Source organism: Bison bison, unplaced genomic scaffold (assembly GCF_000754665.1).
Source record: "Bison bison bison isolate TAMUID 2011002044 unplaced genomic scaffold, Bison_UMD1.0 scf7180017864461, whole genome shotgun sequence".
NCBI lineage: Eukaryota > Metazoa > Chordata > Mammalia > Artiodactyla > Bovidae > Bison > Bison bison.
Genome location: NW_011495023.1, coordinates 7,766,173 through 7,792,531, shown reverse-complemented (window position 1 = coordinate 7,792,531; position 26,359 = coordinate 7,766,173). Strand labels below are relative to the sequence as shown.

Here is a 26,359-nt window from a genome sequence, read left to right as displayed (position 1 = left end):
GGCTGGCCGGGCGGCCCCGAGGAATCCACGGCCCCGAGAGTCTTCCCACCGGAAACCTGGGGCGTTCCTAGGAAAAAAGAGCAGCGAAGTCCCTGAGATGCCCGGAAGGAGCAGTCAAAGCTACAAGTCCCATCCCAACACAGAAAATGCCCATTCCCTCATTTTGAAAAAAAAAAAACAAAAACCAAACAAACCTTAAACGATATTGGCTCTCTAAAGGGCAAAAAAGGGGGAATTAGGTTTAAATAAATTAGGGAACTTGCATCCAATATTATAGTACGCAGTCTGGAGAAGTCATGCTGTAGAAGTTTGGTGCTGTACGAAGCGAGATTGCAGGGCAGTAGGTAGAGCATGATGCCATATTGAAGAAGCTAGCTGTCTGTCTGTGTATCTTATTTATTGGCCGCACCATGCGGCATGTGGGATCTTAGTTCCCTGAGCAGGTATTGAACTCTCCTGAGTCCCTTGGAATTTCCTGACTAAAAGCCAATAAAAACCAAAGTGACCCCCAAAGGATCCCCAGTAACACTCACAGGATCAACAAGGTGTGGGAATCAAAAGGAGTTGCTATGCTACTTCCTTTTTATGACAATGCAGTTCTGTGGAACAGGCTTCATGTAGAGAGTATACAAGGAATCCACAACACACACACACACACACACACACACCCCGAAGAGGCTGTTCAGTCCTCCTTCCTGGAAGGGACGAAGTAGAAGGTTTGCCATAGCACAGGCTGGCTGTGCACGGCAGAGCTCTCTTGCTGCCCTGTGTGCCTGGACTGCTTACAGCACAGTGGCCCCTCCTATCTCCTCTCCTTCCCCAGGACACACTGCCCCACAAGCCTCCACGAGCGGTAGCCATGGGCCATGGGCGGTGCGCCAGTGGGCATGGAGGTGCCTCCAAAGTGTCCTCCTACTTGCTTGGCCTCAGCAATGCTGGCGCAGAGCTGATGGAGCACCACATTCCTCATCCCTGCGTGCCTGTCCCAATAGAACCGGTCTCCTAGCTCTCAGGGCCCCCTTGGGGAGTCGGGAGAACAGATGGGAAGCTTTTTAAGAATTTACAAAGGAGCCCCAGCAGACAGACGGTGAGCTTTCTATTACCTTTATGATCCCAACCGGTCCCTCGTGTCATCACCAACAAAAGTTGGGCTGACTTTTGACCACTTCCCCTCCAGATGGAAAACCCCCCTTGAAAGAGCAAGATAGGGAACTTCCCTGGGGGTGCAGTGGTTAAGACTCTGCTCCCAATGTATGGGGCCTGGGTTCAGCCGCTGGTTAGGGAACTAGAGCCCCACGTGCCACGCAACTAAGAGTTCATGTGTCACAGTGAAGATCGAAGATCCCGCGTGCCGCAACTAAGACCGGTGCAGCCAAATTAACAAACAGTTTTACAAAAGAGCAAGATTTGCTATCTCTGCAGTTGCTCCAGAGAGTGCTCTCTAACGGTGAAGGTCCTTAGTGAAAGGACGTCCAGTAACATTTCCAACAATAATAGCTTGACCAGGTTAACATAGCACCTCTGAGACCAAGTATTCTGAAGGGAAGACAATGAACTGGAAGTCTTGAAATCAGTCAAGTCACTTGATCATCACTCCGTATCCTCAAGCGTAGGTGCCTGTGTACACACACACCACACGTCATTTGTACAAATAACGATGACGACATCCTCAAGGTGTTTCTCCAACAGAAATGACACTGCGCTACAGCCAGTTACTCCTGTTCGTAATGAGGCCTGTCCTGAGTTCCTCAGCCAAACGAAGACATATTCCTTCCACGATCGTGCTTCTCTTCTTCTGTTCTGAGGGCCCAGTGCACCTCACTGCCATCCTCCACGGAGGAGAGGCCCAAGTTTACCTGCCGTCTGTGAGAGCTGAACCCTGACACCTGGCTTTAAAAATACCTTTCAGAACTGAATTTCTCATGCTCATTTATAAAACTTCCTCATCTATAACCTCTCAATCCACTAAACCTGGCTTCTATGACTCCATCATTCACTGCATCGGCCCTTTATAAAATGGCCAACGGGACTTCCCTGGTGGTTCAGTGGTTAAGAACCCACCTGCCGGGGTTCAATCCCTGGTCTGGAGAGACCCCTCATGCTGCGGGGTGACAAAGGCTATGCACCACAATTAACTGGGCTCACGTGCCCTAGAGCCTGTGCTTCACAGCAAGAGAAGCCACTGCAACGAGCAGCTCCTGTTCACTGCAACCAGAGAAAGCCCGTGCGCAGCAACGAAAACCCAGCACAACCAAATATAAACAAATAATAAAAATACGGTGGCCAGTGGTCTCAGCTGTCAATCCAATAGACTGGGTTGCCATGACAGCACCCTGATGTGACGTTGGGCTTTGTCAGTCACTTCTTTTCTTTCTCAGGAACTTTGAAACTTTCCTTGCCCCTCCCTCGTCTTCTTCCCTGCCCCGTCTCAATCAGCCTCTTTCCTAATTTCTTCCTCAGCCAGCCTTCCACATCCTGGCCTGCTTCTTCTCTCCCTGGACTTGGTTTCAAGGAGGTCACTTCCATGACGACCACCCGCCAAGGTCCCCCACACCTCTGCCTCCAGCACACGATTCAGCCACATCCCCAGACCTTAACGTCGCTTCAGGACCTTTCCACAAGCAGGTCAGATTCATTATTTCTACCTGTTTCTTGAACTACTTTTAGCCAGTGGTCCTATTATCTACTCCAGTATTTAAACCCGAAACCCAGAAATCACTCTCAGCATCCAGGTCCTAGTTGTCTCTCTCCCTATCAGTTTCCTCATCTGTAAAATGGGTGTAAGTGTGATTGTGCAGGATGATGGAATTAACACACGTGGACTGCTCTGCCCAACTTCTGGCACAAAGGGACCCCACTGCGGTTGTTGGGCTGTAATGATTATTTCTCTGGGCAAAGTGAGTGGGAAGAGCCCTTGCTGGATGTCCTCCCCACCTGGAGTGGCAGCGGTGACGGGCTGAGAGCTACAAGCAACTGCCCTGAAATCTCCGGCTGGAGCTGGGTCTGGTGGGTGGGGACCCCAAGTGGTGAAGGAGTCCCCCCTTCAGATTAGAGTCTCAGGACCTGGGATCCACTCTCTGAACCCACATGCGGGATGGTCACATTCTAGTCTGCGGAGGATGGTCAGCGTGCAGGTCATTCTCGGCCCCTCCCTTCTGTACACCCAGCCTTTTCCAAGCAACGGCCTCTTCCTCTTACCAAGTCTGCTCTTAGGTAATTTACTTCAGCCAAGGTGTATCTTAATGTAGACTGTTGTAACAGGAAGAACATGGGTTTAGGATTGGCTGAGAATCTTAGGAGCTCCAAGGCTAACATCTTTTTTACAGGGTTATGTGTTTAAACAATATAATACACTATGAAACACAGGTTATGACTTTGAAATGGGAGGTTCCTTCTGTTCTTTTATACCCATGGTAAACCAGATATTCCTGAAGTAACAGGAAGTCTGGGTTTCCCTTTCTCAGGTACCCCTGACCCAATGGGCTCCTTGACTCACCACATAATTCCGTGTACTTGTCTACAGAGCAGGGATAACACTTCCCGTCTTGTCGCTGACCTCCTAGGATTCTGGAAGAACTACTATATTTTGCACACCATACAAGGCTGCTATGGCAATGAAAGCCCTGTGGACCACGGGTAGCCCTGACACATCACAATGAGAAAGGCCAAACTCTGCAGAGACGCAGGGGAGCAAAGCCGTGTGCGTGTTGCCGATGGCATTGCAAATTAGCTCGGCCTTTCAGAAGAGAAAGCTGGCAGCGTGTCGCCAGCGCTCCTCAGCTGTTTGTCCCTTTGGACTTATTGATTCCACTTTGGGAAATGCATTCTGAGGAGATTACACCTGCTCCTTCCCTCACGCTTCAAAAAAGACGCTGGCAAAAATTTTCAAAACAAAGACATGAAACCACCTTTCTTTAAAGGGACTGGGGCACCTTAACACAAAAGGATGAGGCATCAGGACGGGCTGGTGGAGCATGCTGATGGCGTCACGTGTGTGTGATGTGTGTTCAGTTCCCTCATCTGGAACGTGGGAATCACGCGTGTGCCTCCCCGCGAGGCGGCGTCAGGGGTGAACACGTTCAGGCGTAGAAAAGCACTCAGAATAAATACTGCCTGGTACATAGGAAGCACTTAGTGTTTCCTATTATTATTATTTCACCCCAGTGGCGTGGTGGTAAAAGAATCCGCCTGCCAATGCAAAAGACGCAGGTTTGATCCCAGGGTCGGGAAGATCCTCTGGTGGAGGAACTGGCAACCCACTCATTCCTTTCTGTAAAATTCCATGGACAGAGGAGCCTGGCAGGCCACAGTCCTTGGAGTCGTGAGTCAGACACTACTGAGCGGCTAACACACACCCCCAACTGAGTGACTAACACACACACACCCCAAAAGGGAAATGCAATAAAGAAGTATACAAAACAGCATGTACACATTGATTACAATGGTACTGGATATTAATCATTTCTAGAATAGAAGCCAGAGGAACAATGTTTTGGTGCCTGTTTAACGGTAGCACCCTGACTTTATTAGCTATAACAGACATACCGTACTGTGTAACTTTAAGGTATGCGATGTGTCAATTTGATACATGTAACATACGGCCATAGGATTATTACCTATCAAAAGTGTTCATCCTGTCACACAATTACCATGTCTTTCTTGGGGTGAGAACATTTAAGATCTGTTCTCTTGGCAACTTTCAAGTGTCCAGTTCAATACTTTTATCTAGTCACCACACTGCATGTTAGAACTTACTCATCCTCTAGCTGGAAGCTGGTCCTTTTTGACCAACATCTTCTATGTCCCCCACCCGCAGGCAACCACCCATCTGCTTTCCGTTTCTGCAAGGTCAGTTGGTGCCTTTTCCCCCCATAGGTTCATAACCAGAAAATAAATGAATAAATATCTCCCAAGCAAACTGGCAGGTGCTCTGAAGACAAGCTCAGCAGTGGCCACAAAACAATTCTCTGGCTGCAGTCAAGGTCATTGGTTGATTTCTAAGGAAACCAACCAATCCCGTGAGGACTGAGAATGCTGGAAGAAGAGCAGCCCTGCTGGCCTCAGAGCTGAGGAGCCTGAACTCGGCTAGGGCGGAATCAGGACCAGCAGACGTCTCAACATAAGGCCCAGTTCTGTCCATTCTGCCATGTGGTGCTAACGCCACCTGCGGCTTTCCCCCAGTTAGGGGTTTCAGCCAGCGTGCCATGTGCTCCTTGAGTAATTCAACAGCCAAATGTGTCCCTGGTAATGATGCCTATTTCTAACCCAAGGGAAAGGAAGACATCATATTCTTGAGAGAGGCCCACCTTGAGTCTGCAGGATAAGATGGCTATCAAGTATACATGGACAGGGACTTCCCTGGCAGCCCTGTGGCGAAGACTCTGTGCTGCCAATGCAGGGGACCCAGGTTCAATCCCTGCTCAGGGAACTAGATCCCACATGCTGCAACTAAGAGTTCCTACATACTGCAACTAGAAAGATCCCATGCACCACAGCTGAGAGCTGGTGCAGCCAAACTAATGAGTAAGTAAATACTGAAAAAAAAAAAAGATCAAATGAGGCCAGACCACCAGAAATGCACATTTTCTATTATAAAAATACATACATATACCCGGACACTAGTGAAGTCAACAGGGAATAATTTGGGCCTTTTTGAGGGGAGTGAAAGTGTTAGTTGCTCAGTCGTGTCCAACTCTTTGTGACCCCATAGACTGTCCATGGGATTCTTCAGGCAAGAATGCTGGAGTGGGTAGCCATCCCCTTCTCCAGGGGATCTTCCCGACCCAGGGACTGAACCTGGGTCTCCTGCACTGCAGGCAGAGTCTTTACCAGAGTCTGGCCTTTGCGGGGAGTGCTGGCATTTAAAAGCAGACCTTGTTCTAAGTACACCTTCTCCTGCCTTGACCCCTGCAGGCTCCCTATCAGCTCATTCTGCTTTCTCATTTGTCACATCCTGCTGCTGCACTGAGGCCCTTCCCCAGGGCAGGACCTTCTACTGCCTTCCCTGTGCATTTAGAATAACATCTAAATTTCTCACTCGGCACCTGTACATGCTTTGCTCTCTACCTGGGTGTCTCTCCCCTTCCCTCCTCATCCTTTTGGCTTCAGTTTGTGTTACTTGCCCCAGAGAAATGTCCTTGGTCAAGGCTAGCCCTGATGGTTAAACATTCATCCTGCTTTTTAAAATTTACTTTGTTGAGTATCCAGTGGACAAGCCTACATAATTATATCAAGCCAATTATGAAGCCAATGATTTTCTCTTCTTGATAAAAAAAAACAACAAGTTATTTTTTTAAGGGTCTGAATTTTATGTATCAGCTTTCCATTATTTTTTGTTGGGAAACTCATGGTGCCAAGTACAATCCAGCTGCCCTGTCCTGAGGGACATAAACCAAGGATGAAAGCAACAGCGGACGGTATGTCATCCCACAGGGTCTGGAACACTGCATTTTTGTTGTTTCTCGTCTCTACATCCTCACTCTTTCTTAATGTTTAGACCCTGGTTTGATTCTTGGGCTTCCCTGGTGGCTCAGCTGGTAAAGGATCCGCCTGCAATGCAGGAGACCTGAGTTCGATCCCTGGGTTGGGAAGATCTGCTGGAGAAGGGATAGGCTACCCACTCCAGTATTCTGGCCTGGAGAACTCCATGGACTGTATAGGCCATGGGGTGGCAAAGAGTTGGACACGACTGAGCGACTTTCACTTTCACTTTTCATACATACAATGACCTGTCCCAGACCCATTTTCTGCATTGGATTAGTGGGTAGGTAGCCCTGTCCTAGGGTGCCCACTGTCCTTACCCAGTACCAGGCACATAAGTATTTGTTGAGTATAGAACCTCATCAATGAATAAATGAATGAGGAAGTGAATAACTGAAGATGGAAGGGAGAGGACGAAATGGCTTAGTCCCAAACCCCACCTCGAATTGATCACACAGGTGACACAGGGAGAGGTTAATATGTCTAGAAGCAAACCAGCCCCATCAAAGGCAGCTCCCAGACCTCCTGTGGGTCTGAAGAACACTTACCTGCACCATCTGTTTGGTTCTTACTGGCTGTGGTTTTCATCATTTTCTCACTGAAGGAAAGAAAAAGAGAGTCAGCTCTGCAGTTTCTAAAATGCTTCTCTTCCCCGCTACCATTCACTATTCCAAGCAATCAGCGGCAGCTAGTGGTGGTACCAAGCAATGAAGGTATTCCCGCATCAGCACCAATGTTGGCCAGAATGGAAAAGGCTTCCCAGGTGTGCAGCGGAGGCGCACTCATGACTTTCAGATGATGGAGGATGTGGAGGTGTGCGGAGGGCGGTGGCAGGCACTGCGCAGTGTCCACAAAGCCACATGCACTGGGAAGCCCATTTACCCTTCTTGGGCCAAAGCGGTACCTTCGGCCAAGAATTTCCGGAAACAGACAGACAAACAAACAAACCATGATTCATAGAGATGTGGGTATTTCCAGCTTTGAAATGATTACAAGAAAACGATTGGAATGAAGGCATGATCTTAATCATTAAAGAGAAACAGATTGAATTAATTTTGAATGGGTTTGCTTTCTTCTTTTTACCTAGAGGCATCTTTGCTATTACTTGTAAGGGGCCCTTTAAAAAGCGCAGACTGAACAAGGCCAGTTAAACTGGCAATCTGTTTCTCCATGGCTTGCATTCTCTCTCTGTAAAACAAGAGAATTGTTTGTTAAAGCCGTGTTGACTTTCAAACTGGTTTGTCGAGGGCAGTGATCATCTGAGGGTTATAAAAGGCTCCACCTGCACCGAGCAGGCCTCCGAAGTTCAGCGCCCCCTGGCTCGGAGAAGCCAACGAGCCTGCAAATCCCCACCGAGTTTGAGATTTGATGGTCAGAGACGAGTATTAACCCAATGATCTTACTAAAAAGACCCTGGAGAGACTGACAGAGGCCGCATGGAAAACAGAAAAGCTTCTCCCTTGGAAATAATTCTCTTTGCGCATCTTTGCGTTTTTGAGCCTTCCTGCCCTGCTTTCGCTATTTGTCCTCTGCACAAGAGGGGTCCCAGACCAGTCAGGGGAGGGAGTGGGCCAGGAACACATACTTTCAAGCTGTGCTCCTTCCAAGGCTGCCAATTTTGGTGTGAATGATGGAGACGCTCGTTGTGGTGCCCGGAGTAGGACCTGCTGCACAGCCTAAGAGGACACAAGTTACCGTCTCTTGAGAGCTCGGGGAAGTGCGATTGAAATCAACGTCTTCACACTAGAGGGCAGAGAGTCCTCAAATCGATGCCATAGGAATCTGAAGGCTTTCACGGATCCAGCAGGAAAACAACTAACCCCACCAACTTGGTTATCTCAAGACACGAATGAAAACTCTTTTCAGTTTTTAAATCATGCACAGATACTACGCCTCTCTGTTCAAGACTCTCCAAGGCTACATATGATTCATTTGGTTTCTGAAACAGGCTCACATTTCTGTACGTCAGAGCAACGACAGTGTCATGGAACTATCACCGTTATTTCCAACACATTACACAGTCACCACCACAGAGCGACCTGTGCTAAGGACAGAGCCATCACACAAGTCATGGCACACAAATTCAGTTCTTCTTGCTCAGTAGACAGAAGAAGAATTAGAACAGTGTGGATGCCTGGACTACCATTGTACCCTCATCAGGAAGTGTCAAGTCCCAGCCTGAGACAGAGAAGCCACCCCCACTCTTCTCTAGGGGTGGGGGTATCTCAGTCCCATGGGCCTCTTGGAGTGTGACCAATGGTGAAGATTCCTGGGCGACAAACAGCACATTCAGACACTGTGGCTTTTAAATACAAGCCAACCACTTTATCTGGTACCCAATGGAAAAGGCCATGGTGGTCCGTTCTTTCACTTGAACGAAACTGGTTATGTTGGACTTTACAAGAGATGCTACATCTGTATCTTGAACTTCAAGGCAAGTAAGAGGATTTTCAAGAGTAATTTTGCTCATTCACAGTTTTTTGGCTTTGCACTTTGCCTTTGGAATACAACACTCAGTGATGTAGAAAACACTGAGATTCATTTCACAATTACAAGCTTCTGACTTCAGAATTCCACGCATTTTTCTTTAGTTTAAAATGAATGGTTATGTCACAATATTGAGTTTCTAGGATGTAAGTCATGCAGTCTGGAGGATTAATGGTTGTCAACCCACCATGGGGTGGGACTGGGCGGGGGGTGGGTGGGAATTATTAGTAGTAGGATCTCTCTCAAACAGTGAGCAGAGATATGCATCTACCTAGAGTGATGTTCCAACTGCTTTAAACCTCTGAGCTGTTGAGCATTTCCAGTCATATGTGTATTCTCGGCGTCCTGTCTGTCATAAAGCCATGCATGGGGCAAAGAGAAAAATTAGTAAGAAATCCCACTCGAGAAGGCAGGCTGGGGACTTCCCTGGTGGTCCAGTGGTTAAGAATCCGCCTTGCAAATGCAAGGGATGCAGGTTTGATCCCTGTTTGGGGAACTAAGATCCCACCTGCTATGGAGCAACAAGCCCACGCGCCACAACTAGGGAGTCCACGGGCTGCGACGGAAGAGCCACGCCACGGTGATCCCGCGTGCGCCAACTGTGACCCTGACCCAGGCAAGTAAGTAGTTAATATAAAAAGAAAAGGAAAGGAAAAAACAGGCTAACAAATACCCACTGGAGATCCGAAATTTATCAGACCCTAAGCTGCAAAGCATCTCAGGACCGATGGGGAGGTAGCTGGTCTCCATGTGTGGGGCACACACGCGTGTTCCGGGTGGACACTGTTCAGAATCCCCAGTCTTCCCATGGTAACGCTGGAAGCCAAACTCATGACCCTTAGAGCAGGGGTGCTCTCAGAACTACCTTGAGAGGCACGAGTTTCCCCTCTTATTCAATCCTAGGCAAATACAAAGGGTTTCTTTTCAAGTGGGAAAGCAGGGACTTCCGTGGTAGTCCAGGTGGTCCAGAGGCTAAGACTCCATGCTCCCAACACAGGGGGCCCGAGTTCAATCCCTGGTCTGGGAACTAGATCCCATATGCCAGAACTCAGAGGGTCTGCATGCCGCACCTGCCGCAACTAAGACCCAAGGCAGCCAAGTAATTAAACATCTATTTTTACAAAGTGGCAGGACATTCTTTTGGTTAGGAAGAGGCTTAATGGATTCTTTGAAGCTGCAGCGCAGCATACAGAGGCCTGGTGACAAGCTAACTGCCCCCAGGAGACAATAATATCAGGAGATGTTAGCAGTAGGTAAGTCCACAGCTGCAGAGAATAAGCAGGAGTCCCTGGGAGAGAGAAAGGGCAGATGGATCCCAGCGCTGGCCTAGGCACAGTGCTGATGAGGGCTACATCAGTGTTCTCTCTGGTCCCTCTTTGGTCACCAGCTATCATGACCTGTCTAACAAAGCACCGGAATCAATCCAGATTCAGGACTTTGATCTTCAGCAGATTCATCACCAGGGTGAGAATTGCAGAATGGTACAGCACAGATGGGTCCTCCCAGAGAGGCACCCAAGGGGCTTCCTACATGCCTTCGGCATCCTCCTTGGCTCAGTTGGTACTCGGCCTCTCACCATTCTTACCCCAGACAACGCCTTTAGGATGAAGAGAAAGAAAACCCCCGAATGGCACCCCGCTCTCCTGACTTCTAGGAATGACGTGGACATAGCCTGCAGAACTGCCTAGATGTCTAGATGAGCATCTAGATGTTTTGGAGCGAAAACCCTGCATTCAGTCCAGATACTCACATGCTTGTTCTTCTTCTGTTTGCATCTGTGAGGACAGGACTGGAAGCTCCTTGGGTGGCCTCCTCCAGGCTATGTCACCAGTAGGGTCACCAGGAAGGAGATAAGATCTATCAGAACGTGGAGAGCTCAGTACACTTGAGCTTGACGGCCGAGGAGGGAGCGATTCTCTCCCCATGCCCAGGACGACGTGTGCGCCCCAGGCGCTGTGCACAGATTGCACGCGCGTGTTCCACTGTTTCGGCCAAAACCGCTTTACGAAAATACAATTCTTTTGACACATGGTAATGAGAAAACTTTTTCCCTCCTGTTTAATCATCAAAGTGTTTCTGGTTTCAGGATTCATTTGAAGGAGATTATCTGATTTATAAATTCATAAATAAGAGTGTCTTTCCATTTCATGGCTGGTAATCTGGAAACAATTTTATGGTTTAACTAAATTACAGCAACTGGAAACTTCGGCAGCCTTCTCCCATGATGAAATGTTATGAAGTATGTTTTAAATGTGAAAGGGGGAAGAAAGAGAAATGCAGTGGAAGAAGAGAAATTAAAACAACCCTGTCATTTCACTGCAGTGGCAATTTTGTACAATAATCATCAGAATATTAAAGATGCTCAAGCTAATTCTTGCCAGTATCGCTTGGTTTAAGGTATTCCACAGGCTGGGTATAATTACTGTTGAAAAGATGGCTTAAAAGTGATTTCATAGACCATTTTATTTCATTCCATAAACCATATTTATGTGATTAGTATGTACGGTTAACTAGTCATTTAGTGTTATAAGTCAGCCTGGCTCAATGAATCTTCTCAGGGCCCAAGCATAATATTAATAAAAAATTCAAATCCAATCCCGAGAAAGTGCTGATCTCAGTATTAAATTCCTGCTGCTACAACCAGCTTTCCTGCAAGTCCCATGTCTGTCTGTGAAGATGGAGCAAAACCCAGACTGCCCGTGGTCTGCTCTCTGTCTGCAGAGTCTAGGAAAGGTGGAAAAAAAATCTGCATTTGGAGAGATATTTTTAATGAGCATATCCATTCATACAGGTTTTTGAGTCAACACTTTGTGACTGGGGACTTGTCTCTGGACTGACCAAGGCCTCATTCAGCCTGAATTACGTCCTTATCACTGTGCATCTAGGTAAATGAATGGCTATTACAAACCAAGCAGTATGAGACTGGGAACTCCCCTATAAGGAATCCTTAAGGATATGTTTTTAAATATCCAGAAGAAGTGTTGGGAGCTGGCTGATAACAGCCTACCAAGCTGATGTGACCAGACTCCCAGCCCACATTCTTGGCAACCAGCTTCTAACCTTGGACCCTGGTGGCACAGGATACTCAGTATCAACTGTAGTAACCAGGCTGGCTTTCTGAGAGTACTAACTAGGTGGTTCCCTGTTCACTTCTAGTTCTAATATTTTATGATTTTTTTTTCTGGTTCCTGCTCATTCCTTGTGATCTCTCTCCCCTCAGAAAGATATAAATGGTCAATGAGTCACCAACAGACATTTCTGGGTACTTAATACGTGCTAGGTGCCATGCGAGCCACTGCAGACCCAGCAGTGAATCAGGTATTATCATCCTTAAGCAATACCTTCCTCTCACGAAGTCCATTTTTTTCTTGGGAGCAATCTAAGTGACCTAAAACCCTTTCATCTTGGCAGTGCCAACAGCGTTTTCCAGAACCAAAGAGTGAACAGGTTTAAAGCAAGGCTGTGCCCTTGTTTGTTCATGCCCTGATGCTTTGGCATGAGAGGAAAAAATACCAGAGTTATTAAAGACACTGTTTTTAGATGAGTTCAACAGAGCACTGGAATTCAAATGATCTGAATTTGTGGTAAAGCTTTAAATAAAGGACTCTGAGCCATGAACTCCGTTCTTCTGCCCAGTGTTAACCTTTTGGTGAAAGAGCCGGTAACTGAAGACATTCTTCCAAAAATGCCCAGTAAATTTAACTTCTCATGGAAACACCTAGATTTATTGAGGATATTGATGGAGTTGGTGATATCTGAGTGGGGCTACCATGGCATGTCCCTGTAAGTATCTCGGAGGTCATGGTACTGTCTGGGTACCACTATACACTCCTTAGGGATGCTGACCATGTTGTGTATCTTCGTTTGCACCCTTAGTCCTTAGAGGAGGAGGACTGGGCACACAGAGGATCACGAAGAAGTACTATCTACAACGCTGACATTGAAGGCTGCTATCCCTCCCTTGCCCTCTGCTCATGGAGAAAGGAGATGAGGGCTCTTCTGCTTTCCCTTTATCACTTCAATCCATCATCTGTCCAAACCCTCATCTCCCCTGCTTCTGAGTTCTGCATTACTCATCCTTCAGTTCCCTACCAGCATTCAGGAAATTCCCTCACATCCTTATGTGACTTCAGCACAGAAAGCTGGCCTCCTGTCTGCCTCACCCCAGACCATCACCTTATGTAGCTTCAGTATCCACACGGATAACCCTTTCAGCAAGCTGGCACCACAGATCCTCAACTCTTCTTCAGATATTCCCTGACCTTAAAATCCTTACTCAGCATGACTTTACATTCTGGATTTGAAAACTCCAAAATTGTCTTTAAAAACAGCAATCTTTGGGGACTTCCCTGGTGGTTCAGTGGCTACGACTCTGAGCTTCCAATGCAGGGGGCCTAGTTCCTGGTTGGGGAACTAGATTCCACATGTAACGACTAGAAGATTCTACATGCTGCAACTAAACCATCCCACGTGCCACAGTGAAGATGGGATATCCTGTGTGCCACGACTAAGACTTGCCCCCTCCACACACGAAAGAAAAACACACTCTGGTTGTCTTCTGTTCTCTTGGTAACACAAACCAGCTCTGTGCCTGCGTGCTGGCCTTTCCTCCTTCATCCCCTGCCATCAGTACTGTCTGGAAGTTCCTTTTAATTTTCCTGCTGCTTACCCAGTGGACTCCTCTCATACTCTCCACTGTCCTGACCTCTTTCTCAGCCTCCCTGTCTCTCCGCTGGGATGACGTTGCTCCTGACTGACTGAGGAGCGGAAGAGATGAGACGAAATGGACCAGCGTGGGGCAGTGAGGTTGAGAGCAATGGCTGCTGGCGCATCAAGGCATCTTTGGATACAGATCTGCGAGCATCCTCTGGCGTCCAGGGTGGAGTGTGACCAACGACATCAATAAGACTCCAAGACTTTCAGCCCAAGTACTGGATGAAAGAAGCGGTCATACCGAGATGGGAAGACAGGAGTCCAGAGTCAGGAAAAGCCCCAGGAAGTTCCAACACAGGAAGCCAGTGAACGAGTTCGTGTCAGGGAATGTAAGAGGCTGAATGAACTTGGCACACAGAGGAAACAGGGCCTGCCTTCCCTCAAGGGGCTTGCACCCCTTATTAAAAAGAGGCAGCCCTTCTCTTACCCTCTTAACCCAACAAGAACCGCATCCTGCCAGACACAAAATTCTAGACTCACAGTTTTCTAGTTGGAGGGAACTTACTTTAGATCCCCAGTTTTCTTTCCATTGTGGTTTGGTGATCTCGACCGAAGCAAAGGAAAAAAGGAAAAAAAAAAAAAAAGGGCCTGGAGTCCGTGCAAAGTTCAGCCACACCCAGGCCTGTGTGTGGTAGGATCACCCATTTGGAGAGGGTTCCGCCCAGCACAGCACCGCACCTGGAAACCCTCCAGGTCGCCTTTAATCTATTTCACAACCTACTTTCTGGGCGGGCCACTCTGGCTGAGACCAGAGCACAGTCCCAAGTCAGCTTGTGAACACACCGTCCCCAGATGGTCCGCACACCGCTGCTCCTCTGTGCGAAGGGCTATGGCTTCACTGTGTTGTGTCACAAGGCCTTGTGTTTCTTTTAAAAGCTTTTTATGTTCTGCTGGAATACAGCCGATCAACAATGTTGTTGTGATAATTTTCAAGTGGGCAGCAGAGGGACTCAGCCATACATATACATGCAGCCATTCTCCCCCACACTCCCCTGCTATCTAGTCTGCCACATACACAAGGTCTCTGGTTTATGGAGAACTTTGCAGTTCACAAGGTGATTCTATACCCGTTTTTATTTCAACAGAACCCGGAGGAGGTTCTGTTGCCATCTGGATGCCAACTAGAACCCTAGTTGCCATCTCCTGGTTACAACAAGGACACTGAGGCTTCCTGCTCGACAAGGACCAGGGCCAGGATGTAAGAAATCACAGCTGGCCACCTGCCCCCCACCCCCGCCCCTCCAGTGCTCCCCGCTAGGCTCTGGGCTGCCTCCCGTGACTCACCCACTGTCTGGGGTGAGGCTCCACTTCCCGGGTGAGAGCCCTCGCTCCCCAGGGCAAGCCTCCACCCTGTCTCATGAAATCACCCGCTTTGGACTTTCTTTCTCTTACCTGAGGGCAATTTTTAATATTCCTGCTCTGGAAGTGACATCTCTCTCTTTTTTTTTCGGTACAGGTACAAACCAGAATGAATAGCTGTTTGTTCCTATTCTGGCTACCTGATCACAGGCCTGTATGTGACCTTCCAATGAGTGTCAGAGGCTATGGGGAGACGGTCTTTTGAGTGACCCTGGACATGACTGAGCGACTTCACTTTGACTTTTCACCTTCATGCACTGGAGAAGGAAATGGCAACCCACTCCAGTGTTCTTGCCTGGAGAATCCCAGGGATGGGGGAGCCTGGTGGGCTGCAGTCTATGGGGTCACATAGAGTCGGACACAACTGAAGCGACTTAGCAGCAGCAGCAGCAGCAAAGCGACTAAACTGAACTGAACTGAAGGGGGCTATGGAAGGAAGCTCCCCACTCCTGCTTTAAAAAAATATTTTTTTACTGTATATTTGCTTTACAATGTTGTGTTAGTTCTTATGTACAGCAAAATGAATCAGCTATATATATATATATATATATATATACTGCTTATCCCCTCTTTTTTGGATTTTCTTCCCATTTAGTCACCACAGAGCACTGAATAGAGGTCCCTGTGCTGTACGGCAGGTTCTCATTTGTTATCTATTTTATATAGAGTATCAGTAGGGTATATATGTCAATCCCAATCTCCCAATTCATCCTATTCCCCTCCTTTCCCCATTGGTATCCATAAATGTGTTCTCTACGTCTCTATTTCTACTTTGTAAATAAGATCATCTGTACTAATTTTTTCAGATTCTACATATTATACGATATTTTTCTTTCTGACTTACTTCACTCTGTATGACAATCTCTGGGTCCATCCACATCTCTGCAAACAGCACAGTTTTTCCCTTTCTGTGGCTGAATAATATTCCATTGTATATATGCACCACATCTTCTTTACCCACTCTCTGTGGACATTTAGGCTGCATCCACACCTTGGCTATTGTAAACAGTGCTGCAGTGAACACTGGGGAGCACGTGTCTTTTTGTACTTGCTTTTGATCTGCAAAATCTCGAGGTAGACTCCAAAGAAATAAGATAATGATTCTTAGGGAACAGGAGGACAGCGTTTCCTATACTTGGCCTCTCTCATGTTTCTCTCTCCTGTCTTCGTAGATCCCTGTGCTTGTTGGAAGAGTCAGGACACCCGGCCTTTATTATAAAGACCAAGAGACCCTGAGCTGCACGCGAGTGAAAACAGCACTTGACCAGAGAAGTAGCCGTCATTGGTCCTTTGAGAAATGTCCTGTTTCTCCTTCCAAAAGTCTGCAAAAAGAGATTATATCCTTTCATCCTACACTGTTAGTGGCAATGTCAATTGGTGTAGCCAGTTTGGAAACCAGTACAGAGGTTCCTTCAAAAACTAAATAGACAGTTGTTATATGATCCAGCAATCCCACTCCCTGAGCGTATATCCAGACAAGACAAAAACTCTAATTTGAAAAGATACACGAACCCCGATATTCATAACAGCACTGTGCACAGTAGCCAAGACATGGCAGCAACCGAAATGTCCACCAACAAATGAACGGATAAAGAAGACACGGCACATATACAGTGTAACAGAATATTACTCAGCTATAAAAGGAATGAAATACTGCCTTTTGCAGCAACATGGACAGACCTAGAGATGATCATACTAAGTGAAGCGAGACAGAGAAAGACATGCCATATGATATCACTTGTACATGGAATCTAAAATACAACACAGGGACTTCCCTGGTGGGCCAGTGGCCAAGACTCCATGCTCCCAATGCAGGGGGCCTGGGTTTGATCCTTGGTCAGGGAACTAGATCCCACATGCCGCAACTGAGAGTTCACATTCAGTGACTAAAAATCTCACAAGCTACTTAAAGATCTTGTACATGGCAGTAAAGAGCCAATGTGATGAAGCTAAGACCCAGTGCAGCTAAATAAATAATTGGTAAAATATGACACAAACGAACTTATCTTCAAAACAGAAATAAACTCACAGATGTAGAGAACAGACTACTTATGGCTGCCAAAGGAAAGGAGGGTTGGGGGAGGGACGGATAGGGGAGTCTGGGATTAGCAGGTGCAAACTATGATATATAGGGTGGATGAACAATAGGGTCCTACTGCACAGCCCAGGCAACTGCATTCAATGCCCTGTGATAAACTATATGGAAAAGAATATGAATCACTTGGCTATAGAGCAGAAGTCAACATAACATTGTAAATAACTCGACTTCAATAAATTCTTAATGGTTTTAAAACAGACTGGATCCCTTCAGCTCCAGAGACAGAGAAAGAGGAGGTGTTTACTGGCAATACACGTTGACCCTACAAGAGTCAACGCAGACTTTTTAAGACCCACAAATTTTGGAAGTTCAAATTAACGCTTCAGTTCAGTTCAGTCGCTCAGTCGTGTCCGACTCTTTGCGACCCCATGAATCGCAGCACGCCAGGCCTCCCTGTCCATCACCAACTCCCGGAGTTCACTCAGACTCACGTCCATCGAGTCGGTGATGCCATCCAGCCATCTCATCCTCTGTTGTCCCCTTCTCCTCCTGTCCCCAATCCCTCCCAGAATCAGAGTCTTTTCCAATGAGTCAGCTCTTCGCATGAGGTGGCCAAAGTACTGGAGTTTCAGCTTTAGCATCATTCCTTCCATAGAATACCCAGGACTGATCTTTTTTAGAATGGACTGGTTGGATCTCCTTGCAGTCCAAGGGACTCTCAAGAGTCTTCTCCAACACCACAGTTCAAAAGCATCAATTCTTCAGCGCTCAGCCTTCTTCACAGTCCAACTCTCACATCCATACATGACCACTGGAGAAACAATAGCCTTGACTAGATGGACCTTTGTTGGCAAATTAACGCTTAGACCTGGCTCTAATTCTGAATCACTTCATTTATGAACAATAAAGTCCCCAATTCAAATAAGGACAAGTGTCATCTCTGTGAACTCCACCAGACAGCGGGACAACTACTCCCAAGAAAGGCTGGATGGTTGGGACATCACGGTGGCCCCGGATTGACTACCCAGCCACTGAGCCATCGGGCTACTTAGACAGGCTGGGGTGCAGCCATACTGAACCTGCAGGGAGTTTTAATCTTGCCAGGCAGAACCTAAACATGTTCACCTAAACATGAATTCCTCTTCTCTTTGAAGAAAGAGGTTTTAGTCGGCAAGGAAAGGGGCTTATCTGAGTCTCACAGAGTTTAGGTTGTTCTTAGTTTCTGGTTTCAGACCTAAGGCATCTGACTGACAGCATCTCATGAATATTCAAGAAAGATGCAGGGGTACATTTTAATGTCATCTAATTAGTGGCAGGTGATGGCTTTCCCTTTTGAGAAACTGGTTTGTGAGAGCTCTTCGACAGTCCTTCCACTGGTATTTTTGATACAGTATCCCCTGGGTAAGAGTAGGGCTGTCTTCAGACTTTGTCAGTTGGTTGAATATCATGTTTATCAGAGACAGCTCTTGACTGAACTCAGTAGTCTAAGGAATGACTAGCAAATATTACTTATCCATAAAGTTATATTCCTGTGAATGAAGTCGTAATTCAATTTCTCAGCACCTCTGTAATCTGAAACTGGCAAGACATCAAATCCAGATATCATTTTTCTTGGTAGCATAATGGGAGAGATACAGCAAATTCTGGATACAGATCAATCTGCCTTTCCAAATGGTATCTTTTCATTCCATTATGTAAATTCCTTAAATGCGCGCCCATCTCGGTCGGTATTCTCATGAAAGCATCCAGCCCAGCCTAAGTTCAGGGAAGTGCTCCCGTTTCTGCATTCATAGCAATTACTCTCTGTATCACTTCTTTGGAATTAATTACGTACAAGCCGTCCCCAAATTATGGCAGGCTTGTAATTGAAAAGTTTTCTTCTACTCTCATTGTTTAGAACTTGGAATAAACGGTGGCTGACTCTCCAGCTGGCTCACACAAGCCTCTTTAACCTACAGTGTATTATTAGTCTTTTCATTGTTCCTCATTGTTTTCAAGGAAAATGTGTCCTGACTTTCCAGCTGAACTTGGAGATGCTGGGAGCGAATCTCCCTCTGCAGCTCCAGCCTCAAGGAAAGACACTTCCCCCTGAGTGACTTGCACATCCTCCTCTCTTTTCTCTGCTTCACTGGGAGACCCTGCCTTTCTTAGGATGACAAAAAGATCAGCCCTGAGCATCACCTACGAATGCAATCCTATTGTTGCGGTTGTTCTTAAAAACCAGTTATTTAACGCGCGTTGGTGACTCCAAAGCTTCCTGCACTGAACTGTGGCATAGCTTACATGCTTATAATATGCTTTTAATGTTTTATGACTATCTTCCCAGTTTGTATTCCTTGCAGGTGGGGACATATCTAAGTTTCTGCAAAGCATGCAGTCCCCAGCTAAGTACATAAAGAGAGGCTCAATAAACATTTATTGATCCCTAATTAGAGCTACACGGGAAAGCAATTCAGACAACAGCTGAATCGGTCAGGCACCATTAGGCATCAAAACAGGCATTTGATAACCTAATAACTTCAGCTCTACCTGGTTAGGTGTCCTTATCATCAGTCATACCGCTCGGGTGCAATTTGAAAAAGATGCTGTCATCCTGGCTTGTCTCTTAGCTCCTGGACAGAAGTCAATGTGTAACCCCCACTACTCTCCTGAAAGGGACTTAAAAGTGGCTTTGATACTTGGAACATTCTCATTTTGATGTTTAATCCCAGCTAATTCCATTCTTTGTGCATGCTTATGTTTATTCTCTCCTGTCCTCCCTCCCTGCTTTATGTTTTTCCTGGTATTCTATTTAACAATTGTCTCCCTGCTTCCTCTGGTATAGTCTTTTGTCCTCGCCATCTCTGGATATTAATCTTCGGCTTAGTAGCATTAGTAGAGTACTTTGCTCAAAGCAGGAACTCTCCAGCACTTACTCTATGCCAGGGAGGGCACAGGCACTTAACTGTAATGAGCTGTTCCATTGTATGAGGTAGGTGCTGTGATTATCTCCATTTTACAGATGAGCAAATTGAGGAAGAGCGAGACTCGGTGATCTGTCAAACTTCCAACTGCTAGCAAGTGTCAGAACAGGGACTTGAACTCAGGTTACCTAGCTTTGGAGATCACGTTCGTAAACATGACGATACTGCCTCTCAGTAAATGGTTGATCACGGGTGACTGAACCAAGGTGGCGACAGCAAGTTCTAACAATAATGAAGCTGCTTTACCAAGAGGTAAGGGTAGAACTGAAGTAATAATTGTCAAGATCCATGTTTTGGATTTGACAGCTTCTGGAGACATCTTTGGTTGTCCTGACTGGACAGCATGTCAGGGGACTCTGATACTGCCGAGCAGTGGGCGGGATGGGGGGAAGGCTGGAGCTGCTGATAAACATCCCAGAATGCACAGGTCAGGCCCAAAATATCAAGTGTGCAGAAGTGAAGAAACCCTGCTCTGGGAAGATCCCAAGTCTAATTATTGGGCTGGCCAAAAAGTTCAGGTTTTTCCATAAGATAATGAACTTTTTGGCCAACCCAATACACAGGAGACAACTGACGTGGCTCCTCTCCGACTATACATTCAAAAAGAAAAAAAAAAATCATTCTTTTTTCCATCATTCCGATCCATCCCTCTAGCAGGATACACAGTTTACAAAGTCTCCAAAGGTCTTCCAGGCACTGAACATTTTAAAATGACACAAATCTGAATTTAGACTCGACTCAGTCAGCTGGTAAACCAAGGATGTGTCCTATCCCTCAACACTACCAACACGGTGATGGTTGGGTTGGCATACATACACCACTGCTGCTATGTATAAATGGATAACTAACGAGTACCTACTGGGCAGTGCAGGGTACTCTCCCCAGTGCTCTATGGTGACCTGAGTGGGAGGGAAATCCAAGGAAGAGGGGATGTGTGTATACCTGTGGTTGATGCACTCCTGCTGCACAGCAGAGACTAACACAGCATTCTAAAGCTACTATACTCCAGTTAAAAAAAAAAAGATATTCAGTGCTCACAAAATGGAAAGTAATGTAAAATGATTAAGAACAGACACAAGCTACCAGTTAGGCTGCAGGCTTCCTCCTGTACATAGACATTTTCTTTCCTTTTCTTTCTGAGGCAGGAAATCTGCGAAGCTTTAGAAATCACAGCGGATTTCTTGTAGCGTTTCTCCACACACAGATGCCCAGACAGGCAAAAATTTGCTCCCAAGTGCATCCTTAACTAGTTTTATTGAATTTAGCTATTGTCAGTGCAGAATAAGTGTTAAAAATATGGTCTCAGTTCAAGTTTACCATGTCTCGAAAAACGTTCTATTAGGAGGAATCTGTCACACATTTGGAAGGAGAGGTATTAGTCACTTTGCAATGAGCACCCCTGAATTTTGAGTGTGATTTCGATATATTTCACATTATACGAGCCAAACTATAAATAGAAAATAGCAAAACATAAATGTCTTAAGAGTTTTACAATTCTTAAGGGCTGTTTTATGTGCCATGGGTAGGGATAATGATGCTGTTTAATGAAGTAATTTTATAACCTTGGGAAGACAGAGCCTCACACCTCCTGTCATCCGTCACACACCATCTCCCTGGCACTGGGCCTCACAGTCACGTGGATCCACTGTCTTCTTGGAGTCCTTGATGATGGGAGATCATCTGGGTAAAACCACCTTATCACTCAAGGTCATTTTCTTTCCAGAAGCTCAGACTTGAGAATTAGAGTCAGCCCTCCATATTCACAGGTTTTACTTCCTCAGATTCAACCAACGGCAGATTCAATTTTGCAGACTGGCTGAATCTGCAGATATGGAACCACGGATGTGCAGGGCCGACTGAACTACAAATAAGAAACCTGTGGATCTGGGTACCCACGGGCTCCCAGAAACAACCCCCATGGATGACTGTACTATCGTCAAGGTCAAAGCAGTTGTAATCCACTCATTTACCTGGAAGTCCATGGCCATCCCAGGAAGAGGATGCTACCTCAAATATGTTCTACACTATGTTTTCCAGATCTATTATATATAATTTGTCATCACTAGGTGCTTTGTGGAAGCATCTTTATAAGAAAAGAGATGCCAAATTCTTTAAATCAAGGCACATGGACTAAGTACAAGATCAAGGTGAAATTACTTTGTCTTCAATACATTTTCAAGTCAGAGCTGTTAGAAAATCGTGTTAAAAAAAAAGTTACTGTTGGAAGTTTCCTAAGTACAGATGAAAAAGAAAAATTTTCTGATTTTGAACATCCTGCAGTTATTGGGCTACTTCATAAACGTGGTCTTCGGAAAAGCATCTCAATCCAGCAGTGTCCCAAAGAAAGCCTCTCTACAGATTTCTCACTCTCCCTCCTGTATTTCTGCAGCTGTAATTTTTACATCTTAGATGTAAAATTTCACTTGAGAGTTTCATGCAAGAAACCCTGTGGTCATGTATGGATGTGGGAGTTGGACTGTGAAGAAGGCTGAGCACTGAAGAATTGATGCTTCTGAACTGTGGTGTTGGAGAAGACTCTTAAGAGTTCCTTGGACTGCAAGGAGATCCAACCAGTCCATTCGGAAGGAGATCAGCCCTGGGATTTCTTTGGAAGGAATGATGCTAAAGCTGAAACTCCAGTACTTTGGCCACCTCATGCGAAGAGTTGACTCATTGGAAAAGACTCTGATGCTGGGAGGGATTGGGGGCAGGAGGAGAAGGGGACGACAGAGGATGAGATGGTTGGATGGCATCACCGACTTGATGGACTTGAATTTGAGTGAACTCCGGACGTTGGTGATGGACAGGGAGGCCTGGCGTGCTGCGATTCATGGGGTCGCAAAGAGTCGGACAAGACTGAGCGACTGAAGTAAACTGAACTGAATATGAAATTGCAACAGAAATTGGTTTGGCACTTAATAAGACCCTAACTCTAAAAGTTAGACTCTTAGGGGCTGAAGTTTCTTTACCAACACTGGCACGGATTAAATATATCTAAAATAGCACCACAGTATATGTGTGACAATGGACTATAATCTTGTGCTTTGGTAATTGTTTCTGGCATTCTTAAAATTTTCTTTGACATGGTGCTCACATTTGTCAAAATAAATCTACCAAGAATGTTCTCTTCTTTCTTCCCCTGTTGCTTTATAATTGTGTTAATATACTAGCTGGGGCAGTTTTATTTTAAATGACATGTGTATATTTAGCAGCATAATTATGCAAATTTTACCATGTTGATGACTGTAAATATCCTCTCAAAGCAGCTACTTAGCATTTTGTCCTGGTTGAAATGCTCCCGAATTCACTTCTCTGTTGGGTGAAGGTGGGGCTTACAGTTCTTCACCTACCAGGCACAATACTGCCCAGTGGTAAAAGGTATGGATTCTTTGACACACCTGGACATTCTATGCCACTTACTGGCTTGGTGACCTTGGGCAAGTTTCTTAATCTCTCTGAGCTCAGTTTCCGCATCTGTAAAATAGGGATGGCAATGGTATGGACCTTGCTGGGTCGTCATGATGATTACATCATATGATGTATGGAAACTACTTAACCTCGCATTTGGCCAATAAAGGATTCTTAATAAATGATAGCTACCATCAGTGTTCTTATATTATCCCCCAGTAGTACTGCATTTCAGCTTAGTCATTAAGCGTCCCAAAAGAGTTTAGAATTGCAGTTGAAGAAGAGACCTGTCTAGTTAACAGTGGGGTGGTGGGTTGGGAGTGCTAACAGCAATTGAGCCAGACTCAATTCTTTTTTACCAAAGAAATCATTCTTTACATACTTTTTGTCATGTGCCTGGGTTGAGTTAGTGGGGATGTTTAGGTGTTTCAGTAATAGCAACTCTAAATGTACAGAGAGGAGAGTGTGTGTGTGTTTATGGTTACAGGAGAAGGGAATCTAGCCTACCCACATATATACAAGCACGCCAACCCTCCGGTTCCACGCACTGGAGATAAGCTGATTAACAGGTGAGGAATCACGTAGGCAAAATGTGAGATAAAATTCCTCCTCTGCTATTTCACATTTACAAGAATGAAAAAAATTGAAAAATGTAAAACTGTATTCTAAAACTACAACTATATGTCAGAATATGGAAATGACCATGACAGTATATTTTAAGTGAACATTAATCTTATTTTAGAAAACTAATCAAATTTTCTAATACTTGTTATTCTAGAAAAATGCTAATCTGGATTTTCTAAAAGTAGCTGCTAACATATATGTAAGACAGAAATCCATAGCATTTTCTGAGCTTCAGTGAAAAAAAACCTCCGGGCAAACAAAGGACCTGAAAATATACTGATGCTGTGTGTGTGCTAACTCGCTTCAGTCGTGTCCAACTCTTTGTGACCCTATGGGCTGGAGCCTGCCAGGCTCCTCTGTCCATGGGATTCTCCAGGCAAGAATACTGGAGTGGTTGCCATGCCCTCCTCCCGGGGATCTCCCAGCCCAGGGACTGAACCCAGGTCTCTTACGTCTCCTGCACTGGGAGGCAGGTTCCTTACCACTAGTGCCACCTGGGAAGCCCTGCACTGATGCTGCTTAAGGCTAAAATTCTTCAAGACTGATCAGGCGGCAGCAGAGAGGCGATTCCACATAGCGGAGGGGCCTTCATTTTGGCCCCACCCATAACCCAATCCTGGGAACTGGGTTCAATGATGCCAGTTATATACAGGTGGTAACTGCATGCATGACAATGAACCAGGTGCTGAGCGGGAAGCCAGACGCCATCACTGTCCAAAGTGTGCCTGGAAATCAGCAGAGTGTGGATGGCTTAATGAGATACACGGTGGAATCAAGCTCACGGTCCTCTCCTACCCTCAAGGTGGGTCAGCAGGGGGCTGGGGGGATGGGAGCAGGATGGATTCGAGCCCAGGAGATGGATAGGTTTTGTCTCCTGGAAGAAATTCTTATGACTCCAAGTCTCATCCTACTGGGGACACACACTTCCCAACCAGCCCCTCAGAGCCCACCAAGGGGGATGAACTGTCCTTTCTTAGACGCACAGGGTGCAGGCTCACATAAGGCCCATCGTGGCAGAGTCCCCTCTGGTTGTGACACTGGTCCATTCAAAGAGCCTCAGTATTTATCCCACACCCCTCACCTTTCTGTGGTCACAGGAGGTGTCGTTTCCTTTGATTCTTAGAATTTAACTTCCTAAGGACTTTGGAAGAGACAAAATGAATATCTTTTTCTGATTCTTAATTTTTCTTTATCCTGAATAATCAAGTCAGTCACTGTTTCTGTTTTTTAATTTTTTTCCAGTTGTGTGAGAAGGTTAGAGCTTTAAAAGAAACACAAAACTTATGTTTATTCTCTTTCCATCTTCCTGGAATCTTTCTTTTGTGACCAGATGAGAGATGGCCCTTTCAGGATAAAAATCTGCCAAAAGGACAGAACTTTCTGATTTGTGTGATTAAGATAGTAAGATAGACATTTCGCATTCCAGTCACAATTTTGGCCTTCTCTTTTACAAGGTTATGCAATAGTAAGTGATATGATCATTTTTGGTGAGGAGGAGGGAAGCCAGGTTCCGATAGGGTACTGAGTGGCTGAATGTCTGAATTGTAATTTTCACTCCCCTTCTGAATTCCTGTATGACCCCAGGTCGCATGCTTAATCTTTGAACTCTATTTCTTTGACTAGATTTTTATGACTATAATTCATATATTTATTGCCTTCCGTCAACAAATCCAGGCTAGAGAAATTCTCTGTCAAAATCGGCTTTTCTATAACTATAAATTTGAGGGTTTTAAAGATGTCGTATGAAGGTTTCAGGTGAATTACAAAAACATGTAAATTAAAAAAGAAATTTAAATATCCAGTGTATCTTATCCACAAGAAAAAACTTTGCTGATCTCAGTACCACTCCCAAATGAGTTATTACATTGACACCATCCTAATTTTATGCAGATTTATGTTTTTATCACCCTGGATGACAGATAGTGACACATTCTTTTCATTTCCCCAAACCACATGAGAAAACAAAATTTCACTTCGAGAAAAAAAAAAAAAAAAAAACCTGCCAATTTAAACAGTGAACACTTGAACCACTCACTCCTTCTTTTCAGTGGGAAATCAATAATGATCAGCTCTTGAATAGTTTGTCTGAACGGTTTCTTCTCATCTGCTAACCAATTTTCTTCTGAATGATTCAGATCTATACTAATGATGGCACTGTTAGACCCACGCTTGGGAGGCCCATTCCGACCCCTCTTGTTGGGGTGGCCTGCCCTCCTGCCCCACTGGCCAACACCACTCAACCAACAGGTTTAGAAACTCCTTGCAGACAAGAACCACCTATGATCCT

At 45.7% G+C, this 26,359-nt stretch overlaps 1 protein-coding gene across 4 annotated transcripts in view; it reads right to left on the bottom strand.

The window, feature by feature from the left end:
• KIAA1217 (KIAA1217 ortholog) overlaps positions 1–26,359 on the bottom strand; it is a 350,583-nt gene that overhangs the window by 48,587 nt on the left and 275,637 nt on the right. For 3 of the 4 annotated variants that reach the window (XM_010859916.1, XM_010859915.1, XM_010859914.1), the window contains exons 7-8: positions 7,029–7,078; positions 1–67 (exon numbers count right to left, since the gene is read on the bottom strand). In XM_010859916.1, coding sequence (XP_010858218.1) covers positions 1–67; positions 7,029–7,078 — 117 coding nt within the window. Of the gene's footprint in view, positions 68–7,028; positions 7,079–7,563; positions 7,669–26,359 lie in introns of all 4 variants that reach the window. The other variant, XM_010859913.1, reaches the window with a different exon arrangement.